This window comes from Halichoeres trimaculatus, unplaced genomic scaffold (genome assembly GCF_033239565.1).
Source record: "Halichoeres trimaculatus isolate MK-OKI-2021-1 unplaced genomic scaffold, fHalTri1.1 fHalTri1_scaffold_15, whole genome shotgun sequence".
In the NCBI taxonomy this organism is placed as follows: domain Eukaryota; kingdom Metazoa; phylum Chordata; class Actinopteri; order Labriformes; family Labridae; genus Halichoeres; species Halichoeres trimaculatus.
The window spans coordinates 28,705,629-28,730,175 of record NW_027437193.1 but is presented as its reverse complement, the minus strand read 5'-3'; the positions used below and the strand labels follow the sequence as shown (position 1 = coordinate 28,730,175).

Below are 24,547 nucleotides of genomic sequence, written 5' to 3'. Positions count from 1 at the left end.
AGAGCTTAACAGAGGAAGAACAACTTGGAACATATATGTGACTGTGTGTAAACCCATCTCTAGGAGCACTTGTGTGGTTTTCTCTGAACAGAGAATTGGATGAGGCTTTAGTACAAGTACATCGAACCAATTACAGTAAAACTTTCTGGAGTATCCTTCACTGAGAAGAACCAGGGCCGAACAAAAATATAAAAGATGTGATGCATGAGAAACACTGGAGACCATCTGTATTCAGCCTATCCCAAGAATAAGAGAGGGAAAATGGGGAAAAAGAGAGTTCCAGTTAAAATATTTATGCTCATTTTGTGGTGAGAGAGGTACAGAAGACAGAATTTACCACCAATTTAAAAGGGAAACACATTAAGTCCATTTTTTAGTCATGGGGAGCACTTCTCGGGCTGTGAAAATGGTTTTATAATGTGTTCAGCTCTGGAGGGAGTTATCTTAAGTCAGAGGAAAGGACTATGCTGATGTCATCATGGTACATTTGGTCTGTAGAGTGCTAGTTTCTTAGAGAAAGTCTGCATTTCTAACTTGTGGAGTTTGAAAAGTTGGTGTGTTTAGGCTGGCAAGGAGTACCTAAAATGACAATGCATCATGGGAAATCAATTCTTAATTTGGAGTCTTTGCTCTTTCAAGAGACTGCTTGGGTGGTTGTACATTCAGAGGAATGAATTGTGCTTGCAAAAAAGCAGCAATAATCGTGCATCATTTGCCACTGCTATCTGCTCCAATACACAAGGCACAAATACGTCCACAAGGTCTCTGAGCTCTACACACTTTGTTCTTGCTCAGCATTTGATTGTAGGAATAAGCTGTACACATTCCTCTGTCTTTGCCCAGCATAACTTTGCTGAAGACTCTCATCCTTACAAGGCATAAATCTGTCCACCAGTGTTGGGAATAACAGCGTTAAACTAAGGGGTAATCTAATTAGATACTACTCAAACGTTATACCATTGTTACAGTTAACGACAGTGAAATAAGGCACTTAACTATTTATTCCACCTGGCTCACTCAGCCAGGAACATGAGAGGAGCTGCAAATCAAGTGTGAGAAAGGACAGACACACAAGTAATGATAAGAACAATCATGTTTACATGTCTTGTAACAAAGAGCTGATGCCAAAGTAAACTTAACAGTGATAAAACATCACAGTTACCTGTGTGTGTCTGTGTAACCTGCAGTCAGAGTGGATCTCCTGCAGCGTCTTTGGATCAAACCAACTAGAGGGAGAGGCGTGGATGCTTTTCGAAGTTTAGAATAGAACAGAATAGAAAAGAAAATACTTTATTTATCCCTAAGGGAAAATTCAGGAGGAGTCACAGCCGCCATCAAGAAAACAAAAGTAAGAAAGTGTATAGAAAGTGCAAAAGCTCCATAAGAAACTAGATGCTGACAGCTTGTCCATCATTGTCCAGTTCAGCCAGTCTCCACCTCCACAGGGTCCAGGACTGAGCTTCTTCAGCAGTCTGTTCAGTCTCTGTCTCCTGGATCCTGTCTGCTCACAGCACGTGAAGTTCTTCCAATGTGGCGTTGGTGTCTGATGTTAGCTCCGTTAGCCATGTCTGTGAATAGCATGATGCTACTCTGCCTTCTGGTATTCCCTCTGTTTCCCGGTTAGCACGGCGAGCTCGTCCATCTTATTGGAGGTAGAGCTTGCATTCCCAATAACGATGGATGGAAGGACAAGTCTATGTCGTCACTTCTTAGCTCACACCTGAGAACCAGCACGTCGTCATCATCGCTTTCTCCTCACCTTGTGGGGAAACATCAGGCCTTACACTAGTTAGCACTGACATGCTACAGGCTGCTAACAGCTGATATCACACGTAAACAATGCAGCCATGGTTACATGTAGGATCTCCAGACAAATACAAGAGCAAAAATAGTAAAAATATCGCCGAAGACAAAATCAGTATGGTGTCCATGACCAACAAATGAGCCATACACAGTAATGACCCACACCAAATACAATGATGATGGAAAAGAAATGAAAAAATTACAAGAAACGGGCAAAGAAGATGGAGCTGCTGCAACAGGTAGCCATAACTAATAGGGCGGCGCCAATTTCAAGTCTTGGGGGGGTGGGGGGTGGGTGGGGGGTGTCTGGTCTAAAAAGCGGGAGAATCCCTCCTAAATCAGGAGTGTTGGCAGGTCTATCCATAGGAGGTACAAGCCCTTCTTCAATGTCATAGATGTAAAAAGGCAAGAACATACATGTGAACATTATGTCCTAGAGAAAACCCTGCTCAAAAACTGACTTCTTTTGCAAAATTCAAGGTTTCTTAAAAAAATAACACAATAATTACTTTCCCTGGTAACTACTTACATTTATGATGAAGTGATTCTGTTACTAGTTTAATTACTTTTTTGCGAAAGTAACACGTAACTTATCACTTTTTTAAAGTAGTTTGCTCAACACTGCTGTCCACATACAAGCTGAATGGAATGTGACACCTCTCAAGCTGGGAAACGGATCCCCAACAGATGAGTTACAGATTTTAAAGCTAGCGTCCAGCTAACTCCCTGCAGCTTGTACCGATCTGTGAAGAAAAAAATAAACCAAGTTTTTGTTTGTGATGGTTTGACAGTGGTATAATGATTTGGTCGCTTTATCATCAGGAGTACGGCCATGTAGGGTTTGACCATTCCTAAGAGATTGTCCCCTGACTTTGTGAAGCACAGTAGTAAATCAGCAGAGGACCCTCTACTCATGTAGACATGCATGTTTGTTGTGCTGACCTCCATCATATCATATCACATATAGACTGCATACTGAACAATTGCTAAAAACACTCCGAGCGATGCCAGACATGTGAAATGATGCTCCAGCCCATCTGTATTAGAAAGTAGATTAATCACACAGAGACTGAGGCTTTCCATTCTTTCATCACTTTCTTTCAAACTCTCACTCTTTTCTCTTTTTCCCTCTGCCTCTCTTTTCTCCTCCTTTCTCTCTGTCTCAGCTAGACACTGGGAGGCTCTGACTTTGATTAATGGTGAGCCAAGCTCTGCATTAAAAGCCAGGGGCAGCGAGTGGGGCCAGATAAAAGTGGAGCACAGGAGCAAGGGATGGGAGGGATGGGGGAGGGGAGGGGAGTGCAGGACACAGTCACCAATCACTGTCAGCATCATCGTCCCTGGGTGACAGTGGGGGGACACAGTCAGAAGGGGACAGCGGTGCTTCATTGGGTTGAACCTCAGCCTCATACTGGCACAACACATTGTCTCTGACAGGCTCTTCTCACATAGGATACTTGAAAACACACACATACACGTACACTTCATCCCTCTCACTTCTGCTTTCCCTCCTGAAAACACGGTCACTCTCTGCCCTGTGGGACATGGTGGTGAGAAAAGTTTTTCCTTCAGGGAATGTGGTGAGAAATTGTGCTGTAAAGAAGTTTGTAACCAGATATTTTCAGCTGCTGTTTACCAGCTGCAAAGTTTCACCCATCATCCAGTTTTTCTATGTGTATTTTCATAAATGCCTATAAACTCACGCCTGTTTCTTAAAGACATAAAGTTTCTCTTGAGCAGGTAACTTGTACATGACAGATTTTTTTAAAATGCTGTATGTAAAAGGCTTTGGAAAAAAACAGCGAACAGTGAAGTAATTATCATAAATCGGAAGCTGTTTTCCTTTTGATTAAGCCTCAAACCTACACACTGCCTTAAATAAATTGCTATCCTGTTACCCATCCAATCACAGTGTACATGAAGTTGCGTTATACAGCACCACTCTGTTAGCATAATTATCACATTACACATCATTAAACTCAAATCACACCCTCTAGTGGACTAGACAAACATTCATACTCTCCACAAAATGAAGATGAATGAGGTACTTACATTACAGTAGTTCATGAAACATATCTGCATTTCAGCTGCTGTGATTGCCCATGTCCGCTAGAGTGCTAACTGCTAAAGCTATCTGCTGACATGCTACTCAAACTTTGACAGTTTATGGGAACAAAAACGCCACAATACTACATGTACTACGGATGCGTAATCCGATACTCAAATGCTGGAATACTGGCTGTTAACCACATTATTCAAGTAACGCTGCTTTTGGCGGCGTAGTTTCAACACACATAGAGCTAGCATGTGTGGCCCAGCTTTTTGTTTTTTCGCCCAATTGAAGATACTAGGGGGCCGTTTACACTACAACTGTTTTAGGGTGAAACGCAAAGGTTCTGTTGCGTTTCAGCCTCCCGTTTACATGTAAACGGCGTTTCAGCCGACCTAAAACGCAAACTTTTGAAAACAGCCTTTAGAGTGGGCTGCAGTATAAACAGTAAGCCAGCGTTTTCAGTGGCAACGCTGACGTCACACTCCGCTTTGTGTGAGCGCATACAACAGCATAACCGTACCGTTGTTATGATTGTCGCAGACAACCGTGTTGAGCTTGTGTTGCTCAATCAGCTGAATCTGCTGAGTGTCTTCATACAAAATGTGCATCTGTTGCTCCCCTTTTCACTTAGTATTCCCAAATACACCAGATTATCAGCTCAACTGTACTTTGGTGGAGATCTCCCAAAAGCTGCTTCAGGACATAACAGTTATAGCACCACCTACAGGCCTGGCATGCTTACTACAGCATTTTCAGTCCCTCAACGTTTCCATGTAAATGCAGATTTTATTTCCACTGTGTTTTAGTGTTTTCAGATGAAACGTTGTCGAGTAAACTGGGCCTCTGTAGGAAAATAATTAATGGGATACAAACTTATGACTTCTACGGCTACGGCTTCAACAAACTGAGACAGAATTTCAGCAAAAACAACTGTTTTACATCTTACATCTTATTAGACTGTATTTGTTTTACTTTTTGAAAACAAGAGTATAACAAATACAGAACAGTCTGCTACACCCGCAACATGTCAATAAAGAAAAGTGATGTCTGGAGGTACCTTGAGAAAAACAATGAAGTTAATATGCAGTGCAAGATATATAGAGTTAAACCTGAATGCCATAGAAATACTGGTTTGAAGCTTAACTACATGAGCTCAAAGCACAAGGGGAAAACAGCGGAGGCAGAAAACAGGCCATCTCACATCACATCAGTTGCTAGCCCTGTTAGCACATGTTCTTGTGACAAAACCAGATTAGCCCGCCAATAACCAAAATGGTAACTATAAATATGCTCCCATTAAGCTTTGTAGAAGGTGAAGGCTTCATAGAGCTGATGGTGTTTGTCATGCCAATGTACAAGCCACCGACATCAAGAGCAACATCTGTGAAAGTGGAAAAGATGTATGTAAAATTCCCATCCCTCATGTGTAGGCTACATAGTTATAACTGAAAAACTCTTAATTCTGTACTCAACACATAACTGGATAGCTGAATAACAACTTACTCTTAACACAATTTATCACAACCAAAGACTGCTCTGGATGTACTGTGATGACTTGCACTCAATAACAAGAATGTGTGGTGACTTCATAACACAGAAAGCTTTCTAAACACCAATATTAAGTGTCTTTCAAGTGACTACTCATCCATCTTTTTGAGAGGAATACTTTTAGTCGTCCACTTAGCCATCCCACGTTATCCTGGCTTGTATCTATTAGCTCATCATTTGCTGTGTTTAACATTTTGTGATGTGTAGATATGTGCTTATTTTGTGTACATAATGTATTACACACAGACAGTTCAGTGTTACTTTTATTTATCAAAGAAATTTAAGAAATGTAATCATTTAAATCAAGTCAAGTTATCCTTGTTAACAGGAGAATCTCTAAACTTTGTCTCTTTTCCTGCCAACATAAAACATGATATAAAAACACAATTATCATCACAACAACAGCTGCTTGATAAGAATAGGAATGATAAAAGGGGAAAAATGTAAAAATAAAAAGGCCAAAAAACAATTAAGTGTTGAAAGTGGCTGGTTTAGCAGTGCATTTAGATTGTTTCGTACAGATGTAAAATGCAAAATAAACAGCAGCAGAATCAGGCAGCGTCCATTAAGCAGCCTTACAGCCTGTGGAGGAAAGATGTTAAACAGTCTTGTGGCCCCGGTTTGACTGCTGCGGTATCTGTTGCCTGATGGCTAAAGCTTAGAGAGTGCATAGAAGGGAGGTAATGGATACCTTACAGTGTTCTGTGCTTTTTACAGGCAGTGGCTCTGGAGCAGTTATTGGATAGAGGGTTGGGAGATGACAATAATCTCCTCTGCTCCCATCATTTCTCTGCAAGGCCTTCTTGTCCGTGCTATTCCTGTTGGAATACCAGTGGTGATGCAATACATGAGCACTGACTCATCTAGTGCCCCTATAGAAGATGCTGAGTATGTTGGTGGGGAGTGGCTCTTCTTGAAGTTTACTCAGAAAGTGGAGTGTCTAATCAGCCTATTTAATGTCTAATCGACCTCTTTAATAATTATCCCAGTGATGTTCTTGCTATAAAAGTCCAAGATCTGCACCCAAAGGAACATGTTATTTCCCTCCTCACTGTGGAGCTGCTGATGTTGAGGGATGAGTGTTCTGTGACAGTCTCCTCAGTTTTGTTAATGTTGGATTCATCTAAGCACTGGGTTTATTTACTTAGCTTTTTATAGCAAGGTAACTGAAAACACTCATCGCAGCTGAATGTTTTTGAAATATTTGTATACCTCAGCAGTTTTATTGGAAAATTAACTTAAAAAAAGGCAGATTGCATTTAGGGATGGGTACCGAATTAGGTACATTTGTAGGTCGACCTTCAAAAGGTTAGGTACCTAAATGCATCCTTATGACTGTGAAGGAGTGGAAGAGTAGCTGTTTTTTCATGCTGGACCTGAACACATCACTGCAAGGTTATACATTGAAGAATAAATATGTGAAATTTAAAAGAATTTACATTTTATTATTAAACAAATTCATATTATTTTACCACATAAACTCACAAAAGTACCAAAAACTTGTACCGTTGAGTACCAATACTGATTGCCAGGTACCAGAAATTGGAACCGTATCATTTCAAATGTGAAAGGTACCCATCCCTACTTACATTGAAGACTGGAAAAACTGAAATCTTAAAAAGTGTTTTTGTCTTATTTTCTTTAAAAAATGTCTTTTTAGACTTAATATGAGCCACATTAACCCAACCACTCCATAAAAATGTCTTATTTCAAGTCATTTAATGACAAAAACGAGGTCTGAGTTGCTTGTAAAATGCTACAGAAAATTGGCCAATGGAACAAGATAAAAGTTACTTGTATTGAGACATTTTTCTAGTTTTCAGCAAATTTTCGAGCAAGTTTTTCTTGTTCCATTGGCTGTTTTAATAAGTAATTCAGACCTCATTTTTTGTTGTTGCGTAACTTAAAACAAGACATTTTTTTCTGGACTGACCAGTTGAATGTGGCTCATATAAAGTATAACAAGACAATTTTTACTTAAAATGAGACAAAAACGCTTGATAACATTTTAGTTTTTTACAGTGTGATAAGAGAAAAATATATATAATGGAAAGCAAAATCAGGCCTTTTAGGGAACTTTGTAAGAAGTATACCAAATCCTGGACAGGCTGCTATACACAGCATATTTGGACAGTGGACACTTGAAAGCATGCTCTAAAAATGATCCGTGCTAAAGAACCCTCTCCCCTCTGTGTGCCTGAATGCATGAGTAGAGTCAGGATCAAGACTTGGAGCCGGAGCTTAGAGAAAAAAACACCTCTTCTCCTCAGTCCCCTTTTTTCACTGCAGGAATTTCTGTGTGGAGTGCCCCTCCCTCGGGTCTGTCAGGAACAGTGTGTGCCTGTGGCCGGTAATTGATAATGCGGCCCAGGCAGCCCTAGCCCTGGTCAGTGGAGCGTGAACCAGCCTGAGAGGCAGAGAGGCTGAAGTGCACCGAGGTGAAGCTTAGCCCTCACACTCTCTGTCCAGGGTTTGGGGAGGAGGGAGGAGAAGGGGGGTCGGGGGACACAAGGTGAGAGCCAAGGGAGGCAGACGAAACAGAGCCCATTTGCACTGAAATGATAAACACAGCTCAGGCATTGGTTTGCATTTACATTTTATGTTGTTATTTGATGCTCGAATTGTATGGACACAGTTTAAGAGCAAAAAGTGGAAAGGTCAGGGGCTCTACTTCTTGCAAAACTTTTGTAACAATAGACGGATTATGCAATAAAAGAGTCTGAAAAGAAGTAAAAGGAATAGAATAACCATTAAGGAGTCTGATAAAAAGCATCATTTAGCTAAAAGAGGGTGCCATTTACTGCCTTTGGAATAGAGGAGTTATTCAGAGTGCTCGTGAGTGGAGGCCAGGTGGAGCGATGACTCTGCCTCAGCAGCGAGCCGGCGGAGAGCCAAGAGGCTGATGGGCACAAAATGCTTGTGTGGGGCTGTATTTATGCCTGCAGACATGGGGGTGGAGATTCATTCCCAACACTGTATACAAACACAGAGGCTTTGAACTAAACATGAGCAGCGGCAGGATTGGTTTTTAATCAGAGATGCTTGTGTGTTCACAAACTGGGTTGATGAGTCAGTTGGTTTGGATTCATCTTGGAGCTCCCACCCTACCACCTTGGATGAGTGTGGGATCTCATAGATGTGGGGTTGTATTCATATGCTATTAAAGCCATTGATTTGAACATAAAAGCTATGAAATGTGTATGTTATTTTAACTTTTTATCTACAACTTTCATAGATTGGTGTATTCAAGCTCTGATAAAAATGGATCATTCTTAGCTGGTATTTATCTAATACTCAGAAACTCAGCTGTTTGATCCACTCTGATCTGACACTGTTTGAGTAATGAGCAAAAAATCCCATGGCTGTCATCAACTTCTGATTCATTCTTGGCTCCACTCTGATTGGTGCATGAAAGTATGACAGCACTCATTTTCAACCAAGCACTCTGTCCGCTTCAAGCCAAAAAAAGAAAAACAGAGCAAATCAAAAAGCTGAAATCTCTGAAAAGCAATAACTTAAACTGTTTTGACTTTGGCTGAACGCATTGTGTTTATACAGGACCACACAGTTTACAGGAAGAAGCTGATGAGAAAATATGCTTTCAGGATCTTTCAAACTAACTTCCTGAAGAGTTTTCACAAATGCTGAATCTCTTTGTTAGGCCTGCTTGAAAAGTATAGCTCAAGAGAACTGGTGTAATATTTCAGGCTTTACCCCTGGAGGAAACAACGGTCAGTCCAGAATAAATAAAGGGAAAGAGGAGCACACGGTGGTTTACATGATTCAGGAAAAACAAAATACCTCACGACCCTTTGGCTTGATTGAAACTGGAATATCAGCTTCTGCTTCTTGTCTGATGTATTTTAGTCTTTTACCGCGCTGTCAACAGTGACAAGATGTCCACACGATCGTTAAATGTCAACAGTGAGATAATCTGTCAAGGTATGACAGCAAAAAGATGGGGTGGGGGTGCTCTCTGCAACAGTTAGCTACTCCACCTGTTCTTCTAGGACAGGGGTTTTCAAAGTGTAAGACAGTGAGCCTCCCTTCAGAGAACATGAAGTCATTGGGGCCTCCCCTACTTTAAAAAAACAAATAATACTTCTAATCATTACTTGGATCATTACTCTATACGGCTCATTTGTTGGTCAAGGACACCAAACTTTTTGTGTCTTCAGTGATATTTTTATTACTTTTTCTCCTGTGTTTGTCTGGAGATCCTACATGTAACCATGGCTGCATTGTTTACATGTGAACTCAGCTGTTAGTAGCCTGTAGGATGTCAATGCTAACTGGTGTAAGGCCTGATGTCTTCCCACAAGATGAGGAGAAGAAGGTGAGGATGACGTGCTGGTTCTCAGATGTGTGCTAAGAAGTGATGACATGGACCTGTCCTTCCATCCATCGTTTATGGGAACGTAAGATCTATCTCCAATAAGATGGACGAGCTAGCTGTGCTAACCCAGCAACAGAGGGAATACCAGAGGGCAGAGTACCATCATGCTATTCACAGACATGGCTAACAGAGCTAGCATCAGACACCAACGCCACATTGGAAGAGCTTCACCTGCTGTGAGCAGACAGGATCCAGGAGACAGAGACTGAACAGACTGCTGAAGAAGCTCAGTCCTGGACCCTGTGGAGGTGGAGGCTGGCTGAACTGGACAATGATGGACAAGCTGTCAGCATCTATTTTTTATGGACCTTTTTGCATTTTCCATACATCTTCTTACTTTTGTTTTCTTGATTGCTGCTGTGACTTCAATTTTGTGAATGATTAATGAATAATCCACCATGGTTTTAACCACAAAACATATGAATGTCTACTTTAAACATTCTTACCTTTACAGTCTCCAAAACTTTTGTTGAAAGAAGAAAAGTAAGAAATAGATGAATTTAGGTCGATACCTATTTGTTCATTTATTTTGATAACTACATGAACTTCAAACACCGAAATTGAATTAGATGAAAGCTCTTGAGCCAAGAGAGAAAGCATGGCCACTATGGCAACAAAGAATAAAAGATCAATCAAAATGCAGTAATTAAAACATTGTTCAATTACAGATCAATCAAACACAGAGCTGCTCTTAGCATCTGCAAAACTCTTGTTTAAGAAGACTGTTTAGAGCAGCTTTTCAAGCGCAAATGGATTACAAATTCATAATAAACAAGGTACACGCTGTGGCCTTGGGGAGTCCGCTCTAAGAAAAACCCAACTTTAAATATCTGTCATTATCACTGTGCAAAATACGTGGGGTCTAGTGGGGTCTGAGACCCCTAAATTGATATATGGGACCAGCTAAAAGGCTCAATGGCAACGTTTCCAGAGGTCTCTTGAGAAGTGTATTCCGCCATACATCGTTTAGCTGAGTTCATATGTTCACATATGTGTGTAATTTGGGGGAATCCATGAGTGTCCTGTTTGGTTGCAGAGCAGAGCAGTTGTTGTGTTGTCCTGTAGCTGTACGCATGGTCACGTGTTTACAACTATCCCCTGCTACATAGCGCATGGCAAAGTTCCGCCCTGATGCTCACACAGACACACAGTATCAGTGTATCATTCGTTCATCCCATATCCGTTTTAGAATCCAAAATCGGAAAACGGATAACGACTTGTTATTTCATTTCTTGTTTTCAAATCAAAAAACAGAAAACAAATAACGGCCTATTTTTTGCTGTTTTGATTTTGTTTTGAAAGTAAAATTAAAATATGAGAGAATGGAATTATCATGGGATTTTTTGTTCTATTTGTTATTGATTTGGCCACATCCCTCTCCAGTTCTGCATCAGTAACATGACGTTTCCGCCTGAGGTTGTGTTGGATGCAGAAACGTCTGGCACTCATTGCAGAGCTTCTCTGGACACCCATCTCCTGCAACGTCTCCGCACTGTCTGGTTAAAGACTGGTCTCCCTGAGAAAAAAGTTAACAACTTCTGGGTCACAAAACATTGAAAATGATACAAAACCAAAAACGAGTAGAACACAAAATCCCATGATAATTCCGTTCTCTTGTATTCTATTTTTAATTTCAAAACAAATTAAAAACAGCAAAATAGGCCATTATTTGTTTTCTGATTTTTGATTTGAAAACAAGAAATGAGATAACAAGTCGATACCCATTTTCTGATTTTGGATTTAAAAAACGGATGTGGAATGAATGAATGATGCACTGATAACACAAACATGTGTGCGCGCATACACAAAGACAAGCACTGTGTAAAGCGGACAGCATTGGGAAATATAGTGATGAAACCATGACGCGCTTATATCCATATTATTTTGTGCTTTGTTTTTTGTTCCTCTTCTCGCACCTCCCCTGGAACTCTTTGGTGCCCTCACATTTTAAAAACCACTGTTCTAGGAAAAGAAATAAGACAAAACTCTTATTTCAAATAGATGGGAAAAAAACAAACTCCCCAATTTGATCAAATGCTCAAGTCTTTTTCGTTAAAAAAAGTATTAAGTATTAAAACAGCCATGTCAAATTTAGAAAGCAATCACACAGAGAGATTTTTGAAGGATTTTTTGCTTCCTCCAATTACTCAACCTCTGTGTGGCATGTGAATAGCAACATGGAACAGGGTTAATTCTGGGTTAATTGTCAAACCGTGTGTGGGTGTTCAGGTGGACTGGAGCTGAAGAAAGAAATAAACCATGCAGTGGGCCTGAAACAATCACAACACTATAAAAATTCAATTCCAACAGGGTAATAGTATCATTTTAATGAGCTCATGTAAGGATGAGTCATTGCGTGTTTTCTATTGACTGGAGACTGCTCTTTTAGTCATTATACATGTTGTTATATGTAGTTGATTTATAAGCAACCAAGAACCCTTTCATTGCTAGTGCAGTGGAGAGGCACTGTTATTTATCATCAGCGTGTATTTTCTCTTTCCTGCACTGTTTACCCATTTCATGGCTCAGCATGACATCATTTGCAGTGAAATCATAAACGCAACAAGGGGGAAGAAAATAGTGAAAAATGGTTTCTGTTTCTGATAAGAGGAAATTTTAAAGCACAATCAATTGTGTATCATTTGTGTCTGGTTTCTCTTGAAGAGGCAGCATGCATGTTTCACTAAGTGGCTCTTCACTGCAAGCATCATTTTAAGTTAGGTCACACAGATGTTTTGTAACATTTAGACAGGATTTCCTCTATCTGTAACTCTGAAGTTATTCTGGCCATATGCAGATTTTTAATACAAATGTCTGGAAAGAGTTGTTTGCCCAATTTTAGATTTCGAAAAGCATTTGAAACTGTGTAGATGAGTTTGTCCAAAGCACCCTGTGGTGTCACTCTCAGAGCTCTTATACTCTACCCAGGTAGCCTAAACTACTCCGTCCAACAACAGACTAAATCCAAAATTACCAATTGCCAGATTTGTGCCAGACTGGTATCCATAACCAACCGTTCTTCAAAGGTATCCTGAGTCCTGCTTACTGAAGATGAAATGCAGAAATCCACACCCTCCAATCTTTGCCAAATTAGTGGCCTCATTTTGGCCAAAGTGGGCACATATCTGGTCCCGCAGTGCCAAAATATGCCTGAGTGCAGCTCTAATCGGCCTGACTCAGCGGGCTACCTGGTTACCGATGAAAAAGGCGGACACATTTAGTGATGGCAGAAGAATACAAGCAGCCTGTACTAGACTGGAAGTGCAGATACTTGTGTGAAAAGGAGTTTGTTAAAAGTTGATTATAACTGGTTAAACGTCATTCTTTAAGAAAAAAAGTGTAAAAGCACAGTCTTGCATGTATTTGCTGAGAGAAGAAGGCGTCTTCTTAAGTTGATCTTAACCAACCAACGAAAATCTGTCAGACCCCCATGACTGCCTTGATCCATTTATGCCTAAATTGTTTTTCAGAGTTCTAAGGCATAAAGTTTTATCTGTTGAATCCCTCTGAATCATGTTATGTTTTTCCATTTTGTACTTTCTTTTGAGGAAAACAGGATTTTTATGACTGGCAACAATTGTTGCTGGTGGTCACTTAGCTTGCCACTAGGTCACCTAATTATTATATATGAATAAAAATAATCATAATAATAAAGTTATAACAAAAATAAGAATATTGTCATGATACATTTAAAAAAAAAAAGGTGGTGTGTGTGTGGGTTGGGTAGTGGTAGGTGTGGGCATTGGCTATGGTAAGTACTTCTGTGTCAGGAAAATTACACCTTACAAGTAATTTATGAGCAATCCGGCAGGAAGTGTTTTCCTGTAGTTAGCGACTAGCTATGTGCTCACCTGCAACATTTGTTGCCACTTACAGGAATAAGCCCATGATAAAAAATATATATTCCAGGTACAATTTTTTGGTCTAGAGTTACTCTGGAGACTTGAATGATTAAATAACTATGCATATGTTTGAGGGGAAGATCATAAGAAATTTATGAAAATTGGATTTTTGCAGAACGATTTGCTTCCACCATGTTTTCCACTGGAAGGAGCAGGAAGCAGATGATGTCATAGGAAAGGAACCACTTGGAAACTTTTTTTTTAAAAGAAACAATCTTTGTTTAAATTGTCTACTAGCTTGTAAGTGGAAAAAGTTGAACGCTGAGACATTGCGAATACAAAGAGTGACAGTGATATACTTCGGCAACAGTTGTTACCAGGGGCGCAAAATGGGATTATAAATTCCAAAGTTTTATAAAACAAACCAAAATAAGCACTAACTCTGCTTGAATGTTAAAATCACTTTAAGAGGGCGTCTCTGATGAAACTTCTACAAATGTAGGCTTACTCAGCTTGTGGTTCTTAAACCTTGACAACACCATAGTACAATTATCTGACCGCTATTTATGCCATAAAAATACTGTTTATTTGATGATCTGCACTGCTTTTGTGTACCTTCTTAAAAAATAAACAACAAGAAATATCAGCAGTCTTGTTTTTTTTAGACTATCTATGCAGAGGCTGATCTGCTTCAAATCTCAAGGAAAACATCGGTATGAGAACAAAAGGCTGCAGCTCTGCGTGCGTGGTGATGTTCAAAGTGTCTGTTAGGAACTTTTGGTTTGTGTTGATTTGGTGCCCTCTGTGGACAAAACAGTCTGTATACGCAGTATGCTGAAAACTCTTCTTCAACTGCACCCCACAGCAGCATCTTTTATTTCTTTGCTGATTCTCTTTGTGTAAAAATTGTGTTTTTCTTCTCTTTCTTCTTTCATAAAGATTTCACCCTTGCTTTCCTTCAACAGTCAAATGTATCGCTTATTGAAAGTCTTTACCATGAAAAATGGAGGGAAAGGCTGTTAATTACTTACCCTGCAGCAGCAGCTTCAGCCGTTAAAAATTAACTGTCGAAAAAGTCAATCTTTATACTGATGGTCTTGTTTGTTTTGCAGCCCATAAAGAGGCACCAGTGTGTTTCATAACCAGCTTAGAACTCCTCACAGAAGCTGGGTTCAATTCATTGACGGGTGGGCTGTGTTGCTCATATTATACACACTTTCTCCTAGTGACTGAGAGAATATTAGATGATCTGTAGGGACTTCCTGGACAAGTGTGTTCACCTCCCTTTATTAGGTAGACAGTAATCGCAAAAGAGACTCCCATCACAATTAAGCTTCCTCTGGTCAAATGGAGCCTCAGTATCCTCTTATAGCATTAGATCAGTAATGTGTTATAAGCTCTGACTCTCTGTTACTCTTTCTCTGCCCCACAGCCCCCTCCATAGTTCCCATCATGCACCAGATCAGCTCTACTATGAACAGCTTTACACTTTCATGGCCACAGCCGGAGCAGCCAAACGGCATCATCCTGGACTACGAGCTGCGCTACTACGAGAAGGTAAGAAAAGTGTCAGTGCACGTGTTAAAATCTATCTGCAGTGGTGATGGCTCATGGGGATATAAAGTGCCATCTCTACTCTGCAAACGAAGGCACAGGCCCTAAAATATCGGCGCTCGCCCCTGGTTATCTGTGAACAGAATCCCCCGGGTTGATAATATGTTCTTTCACTGTGCTCACTCCCCCTCTCCCACTGTTCTTTGGTTTCTGCTGCTGATGAAGTGAATAGGTTGACCTCTGCTCCAGGCCCACTCTGCACAGTGCAGCAACCTGTCCCGCTGTGAAAATGCATTGCATCTGGGGAGGGAGGGGTGGGGGTGGATCACATCGACCCGTCTGCTCACACACAAAACGTCTGCTTTATTAAGTCTCCGTCCCTACCCCACAGTGCCTATGCTGCTCCAGTATTGACCTGTAGGCTTCTCCCAAGGCCTCCAACATAATGATACCCAGAGATCGGAGACTCTAGCTTTTTGTTTGGTCCCTTGTTTGTCCTCCTAAAGCGGATCGATTGCTGTAGCAAGGTTGGTCATGCGTGTTTTTTTTCCCCCCAAGCTTTTGTCATCTTAAGCTGAGACTTTCCTGTGACTTGGTGCACCAAACCCCATGTTCTACTTTCCAAATAAAAGATAAAAATCAATAGAGTTTTATAAATGTTTTTTTCTTTTTCTGTTGAGTTATTTATTTTACACAAACTCATTTTGGCTGAGGTTGGCGGATCAATAGTCACAACTCCACCTTTCGAATGGTGTTTGTCACATTTAGCATTTTCTATCAGAGGCACAACAATCATGTTTTTAAATGATGTTTGCAATTGGAAACTCAGTTATCCGATAATGGCTGCTTTGCTCTCTGTTTCCCCCTCTGGCATCGCACAGGTCATAAAACTGAATCTGATTGCCATTGCCCTGAGAAGCCTTATCTGCCAGACAGCTTAGCGTCGTGTAAATAACACTTATGCAGCCTCCCATTAGCTCATGAATATCATTGAAACCTAATCCTTTTGATGTTTATGTAGCGTGTCCTCACACAAATAGATGAGCACGGCGTAATCGCAAATTAATGAATTAAGGAGAACAAGATTGCTAATTGCGCGGAGATGATTCAGGTGACAAAGAGGTTGCACTCTGCATTGCCTACATCTGTTCATCTTTTATTTAATGTACTTTTATACAGTCAACAAGACACATGGAGTGAGTAAGAGTGACGTTTCCATGACACTCTGGGCTAGTTAGAAGAACTGTCTTATGACACACAGCTTCAGACCAAATAAACTTTTTTGGACCACTGTTTGTTACTAATCTGAAAAGGCTTTTTTGCAGATTCTCTAGAAAGTTACGAGATAATCCTTTTGTTTTTGATTACAAATAAGCTTCACACTGTAACAAAAAATGGCAATTATGGCAAAAGAAAGAGATTAAATCCACCCAAGCATAAGCTATGAGTGTGATATCCTGCACAAATTTTTTTTTTTTTTTTTATTTTTTTCAGTGTCCAGATAGTAGGCATATGTGTAGAACAAGGTTAAAACTTAGGGACAAGACTAGGGATGCACAATATATTCGTATAAATATCGGTGGCCGATGTTGGTCATTTTTTTTAACAAATCAGTATTGGCCGATATTTACTTGTTAGCTGTCTGCATTTCATAGCATATTGAACAATCTTTCAAGATCCAAATAATATTGTTTTCTATAACTTTATAAACACCAAAACTACCTTAGAAGAGTGGAACCTCTTCTTTCATGTCTCTCTTCCTGGTTTGGATCCAAAAAACAGACAAAACATACTTTTTTGATCACGCCCATGGTCGTCTTTACTTAAGACTGTGCCTCTCTTTTTTTCCTGAACTTCCTCGACACATCATCCCAGATTTTTTTTTCTTTAACCAATATTGATATCAGTAAATATAGTTAATTGGCCATAACAACAGTATAAGTTGGATATCAGTATTGGCAAAAAATTTCATATCTGTGAATCCCTAGAAAAGCCCTTGCAGCAGTTAGCAAGAAGTACTCAACACCTCAGGAGTCATAACAAGTTGTAGTAGGTGACCAAATTGTTATTGAAACATACCAAACCACAACAAACATCAACATGATAGGATTCATAATCATGAACTTAAAGAAAAAACAAGTTTGCTTTCATTTTTATTTGTTGGTGAAACTTAGTTTTGTGCGAATGTATTTCTAAGCTGTTTTATGGACAGAAAATCAAGAAGAAACCCCTGCACTGCAAAAAAACAGAAATCTTATCAAATGTTTTTGTTTTATTTTAAGTAGAAAATGTCTCATTACATGACATTACATGTCTCATCAATTTTGGGGGCTCAGTGATCGGTGATCAGCCCATCCTTACAAATGAAACTGATCTTCTATACCTCCAGGAAGGTCCGGCAGCCAGCCATTGTTTCTTTTTGGTCTGAGACCTAAAATTCAGGACACTTTATTGGTTGTTTAAGTTAAAACATACAATTTTATTGATTCAAAGGTATTGATCAATGATTTTCAATAAAACTAAAATGGAAATTTGAAGGTATATGCTGTCAGTTATTAAAAAAAAAAAAGTAAAAATCTATTGGTATTGGCAGGTCAGGCTTTTTAAAGGATGGTGATCCGTGATTGAAAATTGTGATTGGTGCACCCTAAGTCTGATTTGCTTCTTACAAGTAAAAAAAAACTGCCAATGGAAAAAGAAAAAAATGGTAAAAAAAAAAAAAAATGCTTGAAACTAGAATAATGTCTTAGTGCAAGTAACTTTTCTCTTGTTACATTGGCAGATTTTTTAAAAAAACTTGTTACAAGCAATCCAGACCTCATTTTTGACTTTAAATAACTTGAAATAAGACATTTTCTGAACTGGTCAGGTGAATGTGGCTTAAATTAAGTCAAAAAATACATTTTTTTTACTGAGCATGAGACAAAATTACTAAATAAGCTCACACTGTATGGAAGGGAGTTCCCTTAAAACCAATTGTGTTTGATTATTTTAACCAGAAACCAATGGCTGAGGTCAGAGAGTCACCAGTCATGTTTTTCCATGGTCTATGAGATGAATTAGGGCAGATTTTGAGCAAATACTAAAACAAAATGCTTTCTTCTGGGATCTGTTTTCTTCCTGTATTGGACCTTACAGCTTAAGATCTTAAGAGTTGAAAAATTGTGGTAATGTGGTAATGGCCTCTCAGTCATAAAAGGCCATTACCACAAGATGTCTCTCACTACGTCGATCACACACTCCCCTGCACACTCCCAGCACCATTGGTACCTTATAGGCTGGATAATACAATCATAAAAAATGAGACTTTTCATTTAAGAATGGCCTTGCTATACTCACCTTCCTTTTTATGCATCTCAGCGCTGCCTGCATTAATCTGAGGGTAGTCACGCTGTTATGGTTGTAGAGTTGATTGTCTCAGCGTGCCTGGCACAGCCGGCTAGTCCTTAACGCAGCAGAGCACTGTCCCTGTGCACTTCATCTCACAGGAAGTGCCCCACTCCCATTTCCAAAAGCAACCTCTGCAGCAGCAGGGTATTACCTGAAGGTGTGAATAAAAAGATATCTCACTTTTTTCTCTGCAACTTCTTTTTAACGTTGTAGTTTAAGCTGTGAATACACAGTGACACTTTTTCATGACGCAGCTGTCTTTTTGGTTTCCCAAAAAGATTATTTCAGTATTTCTGGTACCATGCTTGACTTGATTTGACATATCACAGTGCAAGAGTCAAATAATAAATATGGACACAGAGTGTGGGTTGCATTTGGACAAAGATCCCTTCAGGGGTTTTGAACTGTTGACATATAATTTGGATGCTCACTCCAATCCAATAAGTTAAGCTGGACACCTTATCCTGAAATGGCACAAATATATTTCACTGATACATTTCTGTAAGACACTGCAGTCTTAATGCAAACTAATGCACTGCACTTTTGACTGTTGGATGAGCTCATATGTAGAAATATGAATCCTTTTGGGTTACTGCTGTCAGAGAAGTTTATTTGACCAGAGTGCATTACAGGATTTTCAATTCCAGCCAGGTGCCCTAGCCTAATGTTATTTCACTACTCCGCATTACACTTTATTTTAAGCATGCACTTTGGAGACTGTCGCCTGAATCAAAACAAGGGCCATTCAGGAAGGAAGAAGTAAGCACAGCAAATGGCAGCAATGGTATACACAACTCACTAAAAATGGAGGAGCAAGTTGTTGGCTGAAGTGTTTTGAGGATTTGCAGTTGTACAAGTTTGGACTCTGGTTGTTGGTGAATGGAATGTGGCTATCTCACATTTTCAACTTATGTAAAAGAAATTGTGTACACCAGCAATGTAGCATTGGAATATAAGCAGGTTTAGTACCACGATATACACTCATTGGCCTCTTAATTAGGCACACCTGTCCAACTGCTTGTTAACACAAATTTCTAACTAGCCAATCACATGGCAGCTACTCAATGCATTTAGGCATGTAGACATGGTCAAGACGATCTGCTGCAGTTAAAACAAAGCATCAGAATGGGGAAGAAAGGTGATTTAAGAGACTTTGAACGTGTCATGGTTGTTGGTGCCAGACGGGCTGGTCTGAGTATTTCAGAAACTGCTGATCTACTGGGATTTTAACCCACAACCATCTCTAGGGTTTACAGAGAATGGTCCCAAAAAGAGAAAATAGAGTTCTGTGGGACAAAATGCCTTGTTGATGCCAGAGGTCAGAGGAGAATGGACAGACTGGTTGGAGCTGATAGAAAGGCAACAGTATCTCAAATAACCACTGGTTACAACCGAGGTCTGCAGAAGATCATCTCTGAACACACAACACGTCCAACCTTGAGGCAGATGGGCTACAGCAGCAGAAGACCACACCAGGTGACCCTCCTGTCAGCTAAGAACAGGAAACTGAGGCTACAATTCACACAGCAACACCAAAACTGGACAATAGAAGATTGGAAAAACGTTGCCTGGTCTGATGAGTCTGGATTTCTGCTCCACATTCAGATGGTAGGGTCAGAATTTGGCGTCAACAACATGAAAGCATGGATCCATCCTGCCTTGTATCAACGGTTCAGGCTGCTGCTGGTGGTGTAATGGTGTGGGGGATATTTTCTTGGCTCACTTTGGGCCCCTTAGTACCAACTGAGCATGGTTTAAAGCCACAGCCTACCTGAGTATTGTTGCTGACCATGTCCATCCCTTTATGAGCACAGTGTACCCATCTTCTGATGGCTACTTCCAGCAGGGTAACGCTCCATGTCATAAAGCTGGAATCATCTCAGACTGGTTTCTTCAACATGACAATGAGTTCCCTGTACTCAAATGTCCTCCACAGTCCCCAGATCTCAATCCAATAGAGCACCTTTGGGATGTGGTGGAATGGGAGATTCTCATCATGGATGTTCAGCCGACAAATCTGCAGCAACCGTGTGATGCTATCATGTCAATATGGACCAAACTCTCTGAGGAATGTTTCCAGTACCTTGTTGAATCTATGCCACCAAGGATTAAGGCAGTTCTGAAGGCAAAAGGGGGTCCAACCCGGTATTGGCAAGGTGTACAAAATAAAGTGGCCAGGGAGTGTACAACTCTTTGGGTTACAATGGCCTTTACCAGTCGTTGAATTTCCTTATCATTCAATTGTTTGAAAAGTTCAGAGAAAGTAGTACCAAGAGTTAAAACCTTCTGGATCCTTGTTTGTTGTTGCACGTGAGGTGTATGAAATTACTATATTACGACCATTGAGTCCAAAAATGTCACGCGATGTTCACCTTCTGTTGAAAAAAAAAAGGTTATATAATAAAAAGAAATCACACTTCATTATCATATCCTTCTTCATCTAAAGCAATATTTTACATTTTTAACTTGTTCATTCAGTTATTGTTTGTTTTTACTTTATCAATCCCATTGTGCAGGGCTCTCAAGGCAATAAAATAAAATGCAACTTAAAGATTGAAAAAATAAGTAATTATCATTTAACACACTAATAAGACAAAATGCAATTTTACAGTGAAATTTCAATTGACCAGTATTGTATTATCACTGTTGTACTCCAGTTAAAACAAAACAACTTGACCGTGTCTTTGAAACCTTTATACCATGTCTCACAGCTTAAGATGTGAATGTCTTAAGACAAATGAAACATGTCTTAAGATGTCTTTAAGACACTTTAAGTCTTCAAGACACAAAAATCTGTCTGGGTGCATCCCATGTCATGTCTTAAGACACGAGTGGCATCTTCAAATTTCTGTCTTAAGATTTCCTAAGACGTCTTGATGTACACATATGTCTTGAGACGTATTGATTTGGGTTATTGAGACATCTTGAGACACTTTGACGGCTGGGTATGAAGATGTCATTTCACTTCCTTTACTTTCTGATGGTGCTGCTGTCACAGCAAGCAGCACACTCCCCCCACCCCCCCCACCCAGAAAACTGTCCCGTGCAGGCGTTTTTTTTGTCCTAGGGGAGGAGGGAAAAAAGTTGCATGCATATCTTGTCGGTCATAGGTTTGGGATTTGCAAATGCAAATTTTGAAAAATCCAATCAAAGGGTCTGCTTGAATCATCATACTGGTGTCGTTTTAGGGATCGAATGGTTCAATTTAAACCACTATATTTTCAAGGGCAGAAATCAGAATATCAAGATTTATATTGTGTATTGCAATTTTGCTTAAAAATATTGAAATATTGGTTTTAGGCTGTATTGTACTGCCCAAGAAGGTATCCTCTAGAAGATGTCATGGTTCTTCCCTTAGTGACATAAATAGAGCCTGTTTTTCATCTACTGAGAGGGGTTGAGTCACATCTTAGCAGCATGATGAGAGGATGGTAGTGAGTCAAAAAGAGTGCATTTTAACTTTTTTACTGAAAGGCAGCAGTGAGTGCTGATGGCTGTTCCCTCAGCAGGCAACCCTCCCTCCTGCAGCCCACCTTCTCATTACAGGCAGACTTGTCCCGGGACCTTGCAAATTGGGAAGCCAGATGAAATGAATTAAAGTTGTGCAGTGAAAAAGTAGAATCTCATGCTCCCTGTCTCTCAATGTTCCTCAGACCCTTTTTCCTCTGGTTGCCTGAAAATTTTGGGGCGGGTGGAAATAACTCAGCATAGTGGAGGTCAGGCCTTCCATTAAGGCTGGAGCAGAGCAGCCACCGGCTCTGGTTACTGATGGCTCTATGTGTGTTGGTGTCACACAGAGGGTGTGTGTACGAGAGTGTGTGTGAGAGCGAGTTTGAATCGGTGTTTGTGTGTGGGTGTCATCAGTAGTTCAGGTGTATCCATTCAGCGTGACAGCAGCACTGCCACACTGCAGAGCGAGAAATTCAAGAGAAAACACAAGTTTACAGAATGTCACCAGGATGTGCAGCACACTGACCGGGACAGCGTCTGCGTTTTGGCTGTCTGAAGTCCCTGTAGTACTTTACATACAATTAGAGATTCCTCAGATGAGAAGCCAGGAGGAAGTATTTATTATTCCTTTCTTCTCCCTGCCACTAGCCCTCAACAACAGTTTTGTTGAGGCACACAGATGTTCTTCAGACAAGTTTAGATTTTTAATGGAACCAATGGAAAGCAGGACTTTTCAGCTCTCCCTCAGTCCCCCAGCGTGGGTATTCACATTTCCTCCCTCAGACTCTCCTCCTCTTCTTCTCCTTTTCTTCATCTCCCTGCCTTTATTGTGAGCCTCCCTCCCTGCTCACTCAGACCTCCTTGTTAGTCTCCAGGTGAGGGGAATGCATACAAAGAGTCATCTCAAGACAAACAAATGAAAGGCACTGAAGCAAACACAATTCCCTTCAAATTCACTTCAGATAAGATGATTCTTCTCACCTCTCGCTTACAAGGCTCACTTGTGTTTAGCGAGGGGCTTTGCTGAATTACAATTAGAAGGAAATCCGTTTTCCTCCTTATTTTTTGTAAGGAGATGTAATCAGTAATCTACATTACTTTAGCTTCTTTATTCCCAAGAATGATTAAGAAGCTTTAATGCTCTTTAATATTAGATTGTATCACCATTTTATTTCCATATGAAATAATTACCACTTTTTATAAGATTAAAATTCATGAGGTAATGGTAATTATTTGCATTTTGTAATTAAGCCAAACTTGGCCCTCTTTTTCCCTTTTCGCCTCAGGCAATACATTTTATCATAACATTAATGAAAGAGTTTTTTCCCTTTTATTTGCACTTAACAAAAACAATACTCAAATATTCCACCTTATAGCCTGACTTTTCCTTTGTCTTTGAGTATGTGTCTGTGTGTGTGTGTGTGTGTGAATATTAACATGTGTGCATGAGTGTGAGCCTGTTACGATGACACATGGTATTCTGCCACGTGGCTTTGGTGATGCCAGGAAGCCATGCTGTCCATTTAGGAGATTGACTTTTTTTTTTTTTTTAAAGCAAAGGCACACAAACAGTTGGTACATGCACACATGCACACACGCACACACACACACACACACACACACACACACACACACACACACACACACACACACACACACACACACACACACACACACACACACACACAAGTGCAAATATCAGGTCAAAAACAAAGTGACCCACACAGTTTGTCACAGCCTAAATCATATTTGACAGACTTTTCCTCGGTGGGTAGATTGTGTGATATATGAAGGTAGTCTGTGTGACGTCACCCATCTGCCGTCTGTTCCTCATACAGAGTGATGAAGTCAATCAATGGTGGGGGCCATATTTGAAATGAGGCAGGTTTTGAGCCTCCACACTAACAGCTATAGGGTGAAAGTCGTGATTGATATCTGATTGGACAAACTTGCAATCTGAATACCTGAGAAAATGTTGAGTTAGTTAAAAAAGTAATTCCCAGAAGGGTGTGTGCCAGTGGTGACATTAGCAAATCAGACCCTAGCCTTTTTTTGAACCAGGTTGCAAATGTGTTATTTTTTATGCTGTAAAAGTCTGTTTGTTTGTTTTTTTGCCTTGATATGAATGCATTTTCTAGGCTTTCTTCAGCCAGCCTCAAAAAGGAATGGGTACCTTTCACATTTAAAACAATATGGTACCAATGCCCAGTACCTGGCAATCGGTATCGGTGCTCAATGGTAACAATTTTCAGTACTTTTGAGTGTTTTAATGTGGTAATAAATATTAATTTGTTTTATAAAAAAAACCTCAAAGTTTTTCAATTTAACATATTTATTTCTCCTGCTATAAACTTGCAATTATGTGTTTATGTCCAGCATGAAAACTCACCTACTCCTCCACCCCCTCACAGACATAAGGATGCGTTTAGGTATCAAAACATGGTTCCATTTTACTTTATGTGATATGGAACTCAGTACTGAACTACAGACTGGATTTGGTACAATACCTAG

At 40.1% G+C, this 24,547-nt stretch overlaps 1 protein-coding gene across 2 annotated transcripts in view; it reads left to right on the top strand.

Annotated features, from left to right (window-relative positions):
• The window catches only part of ephb1 (EPH receptor B1), a 264,549-nt gene that overhangs the window by 185,123 nt on the left and 54,879 nt on the right, over nucleotides 1-24,547 (top strand). For both annotated transcript variants that reach the window (XM_074687825.1, XM_074687824.1), the window contains exon 6: nucleotides 15,075-15,199. In XM_074687825.1, the coding sequence (XP_074543926.1) occupies nucleotides 15,075-15,199 (125 nt within the window). The remainder of the gene's footprint in view (nucleotides 1-15,074; nucleotides 15,200-24,547) is intronic.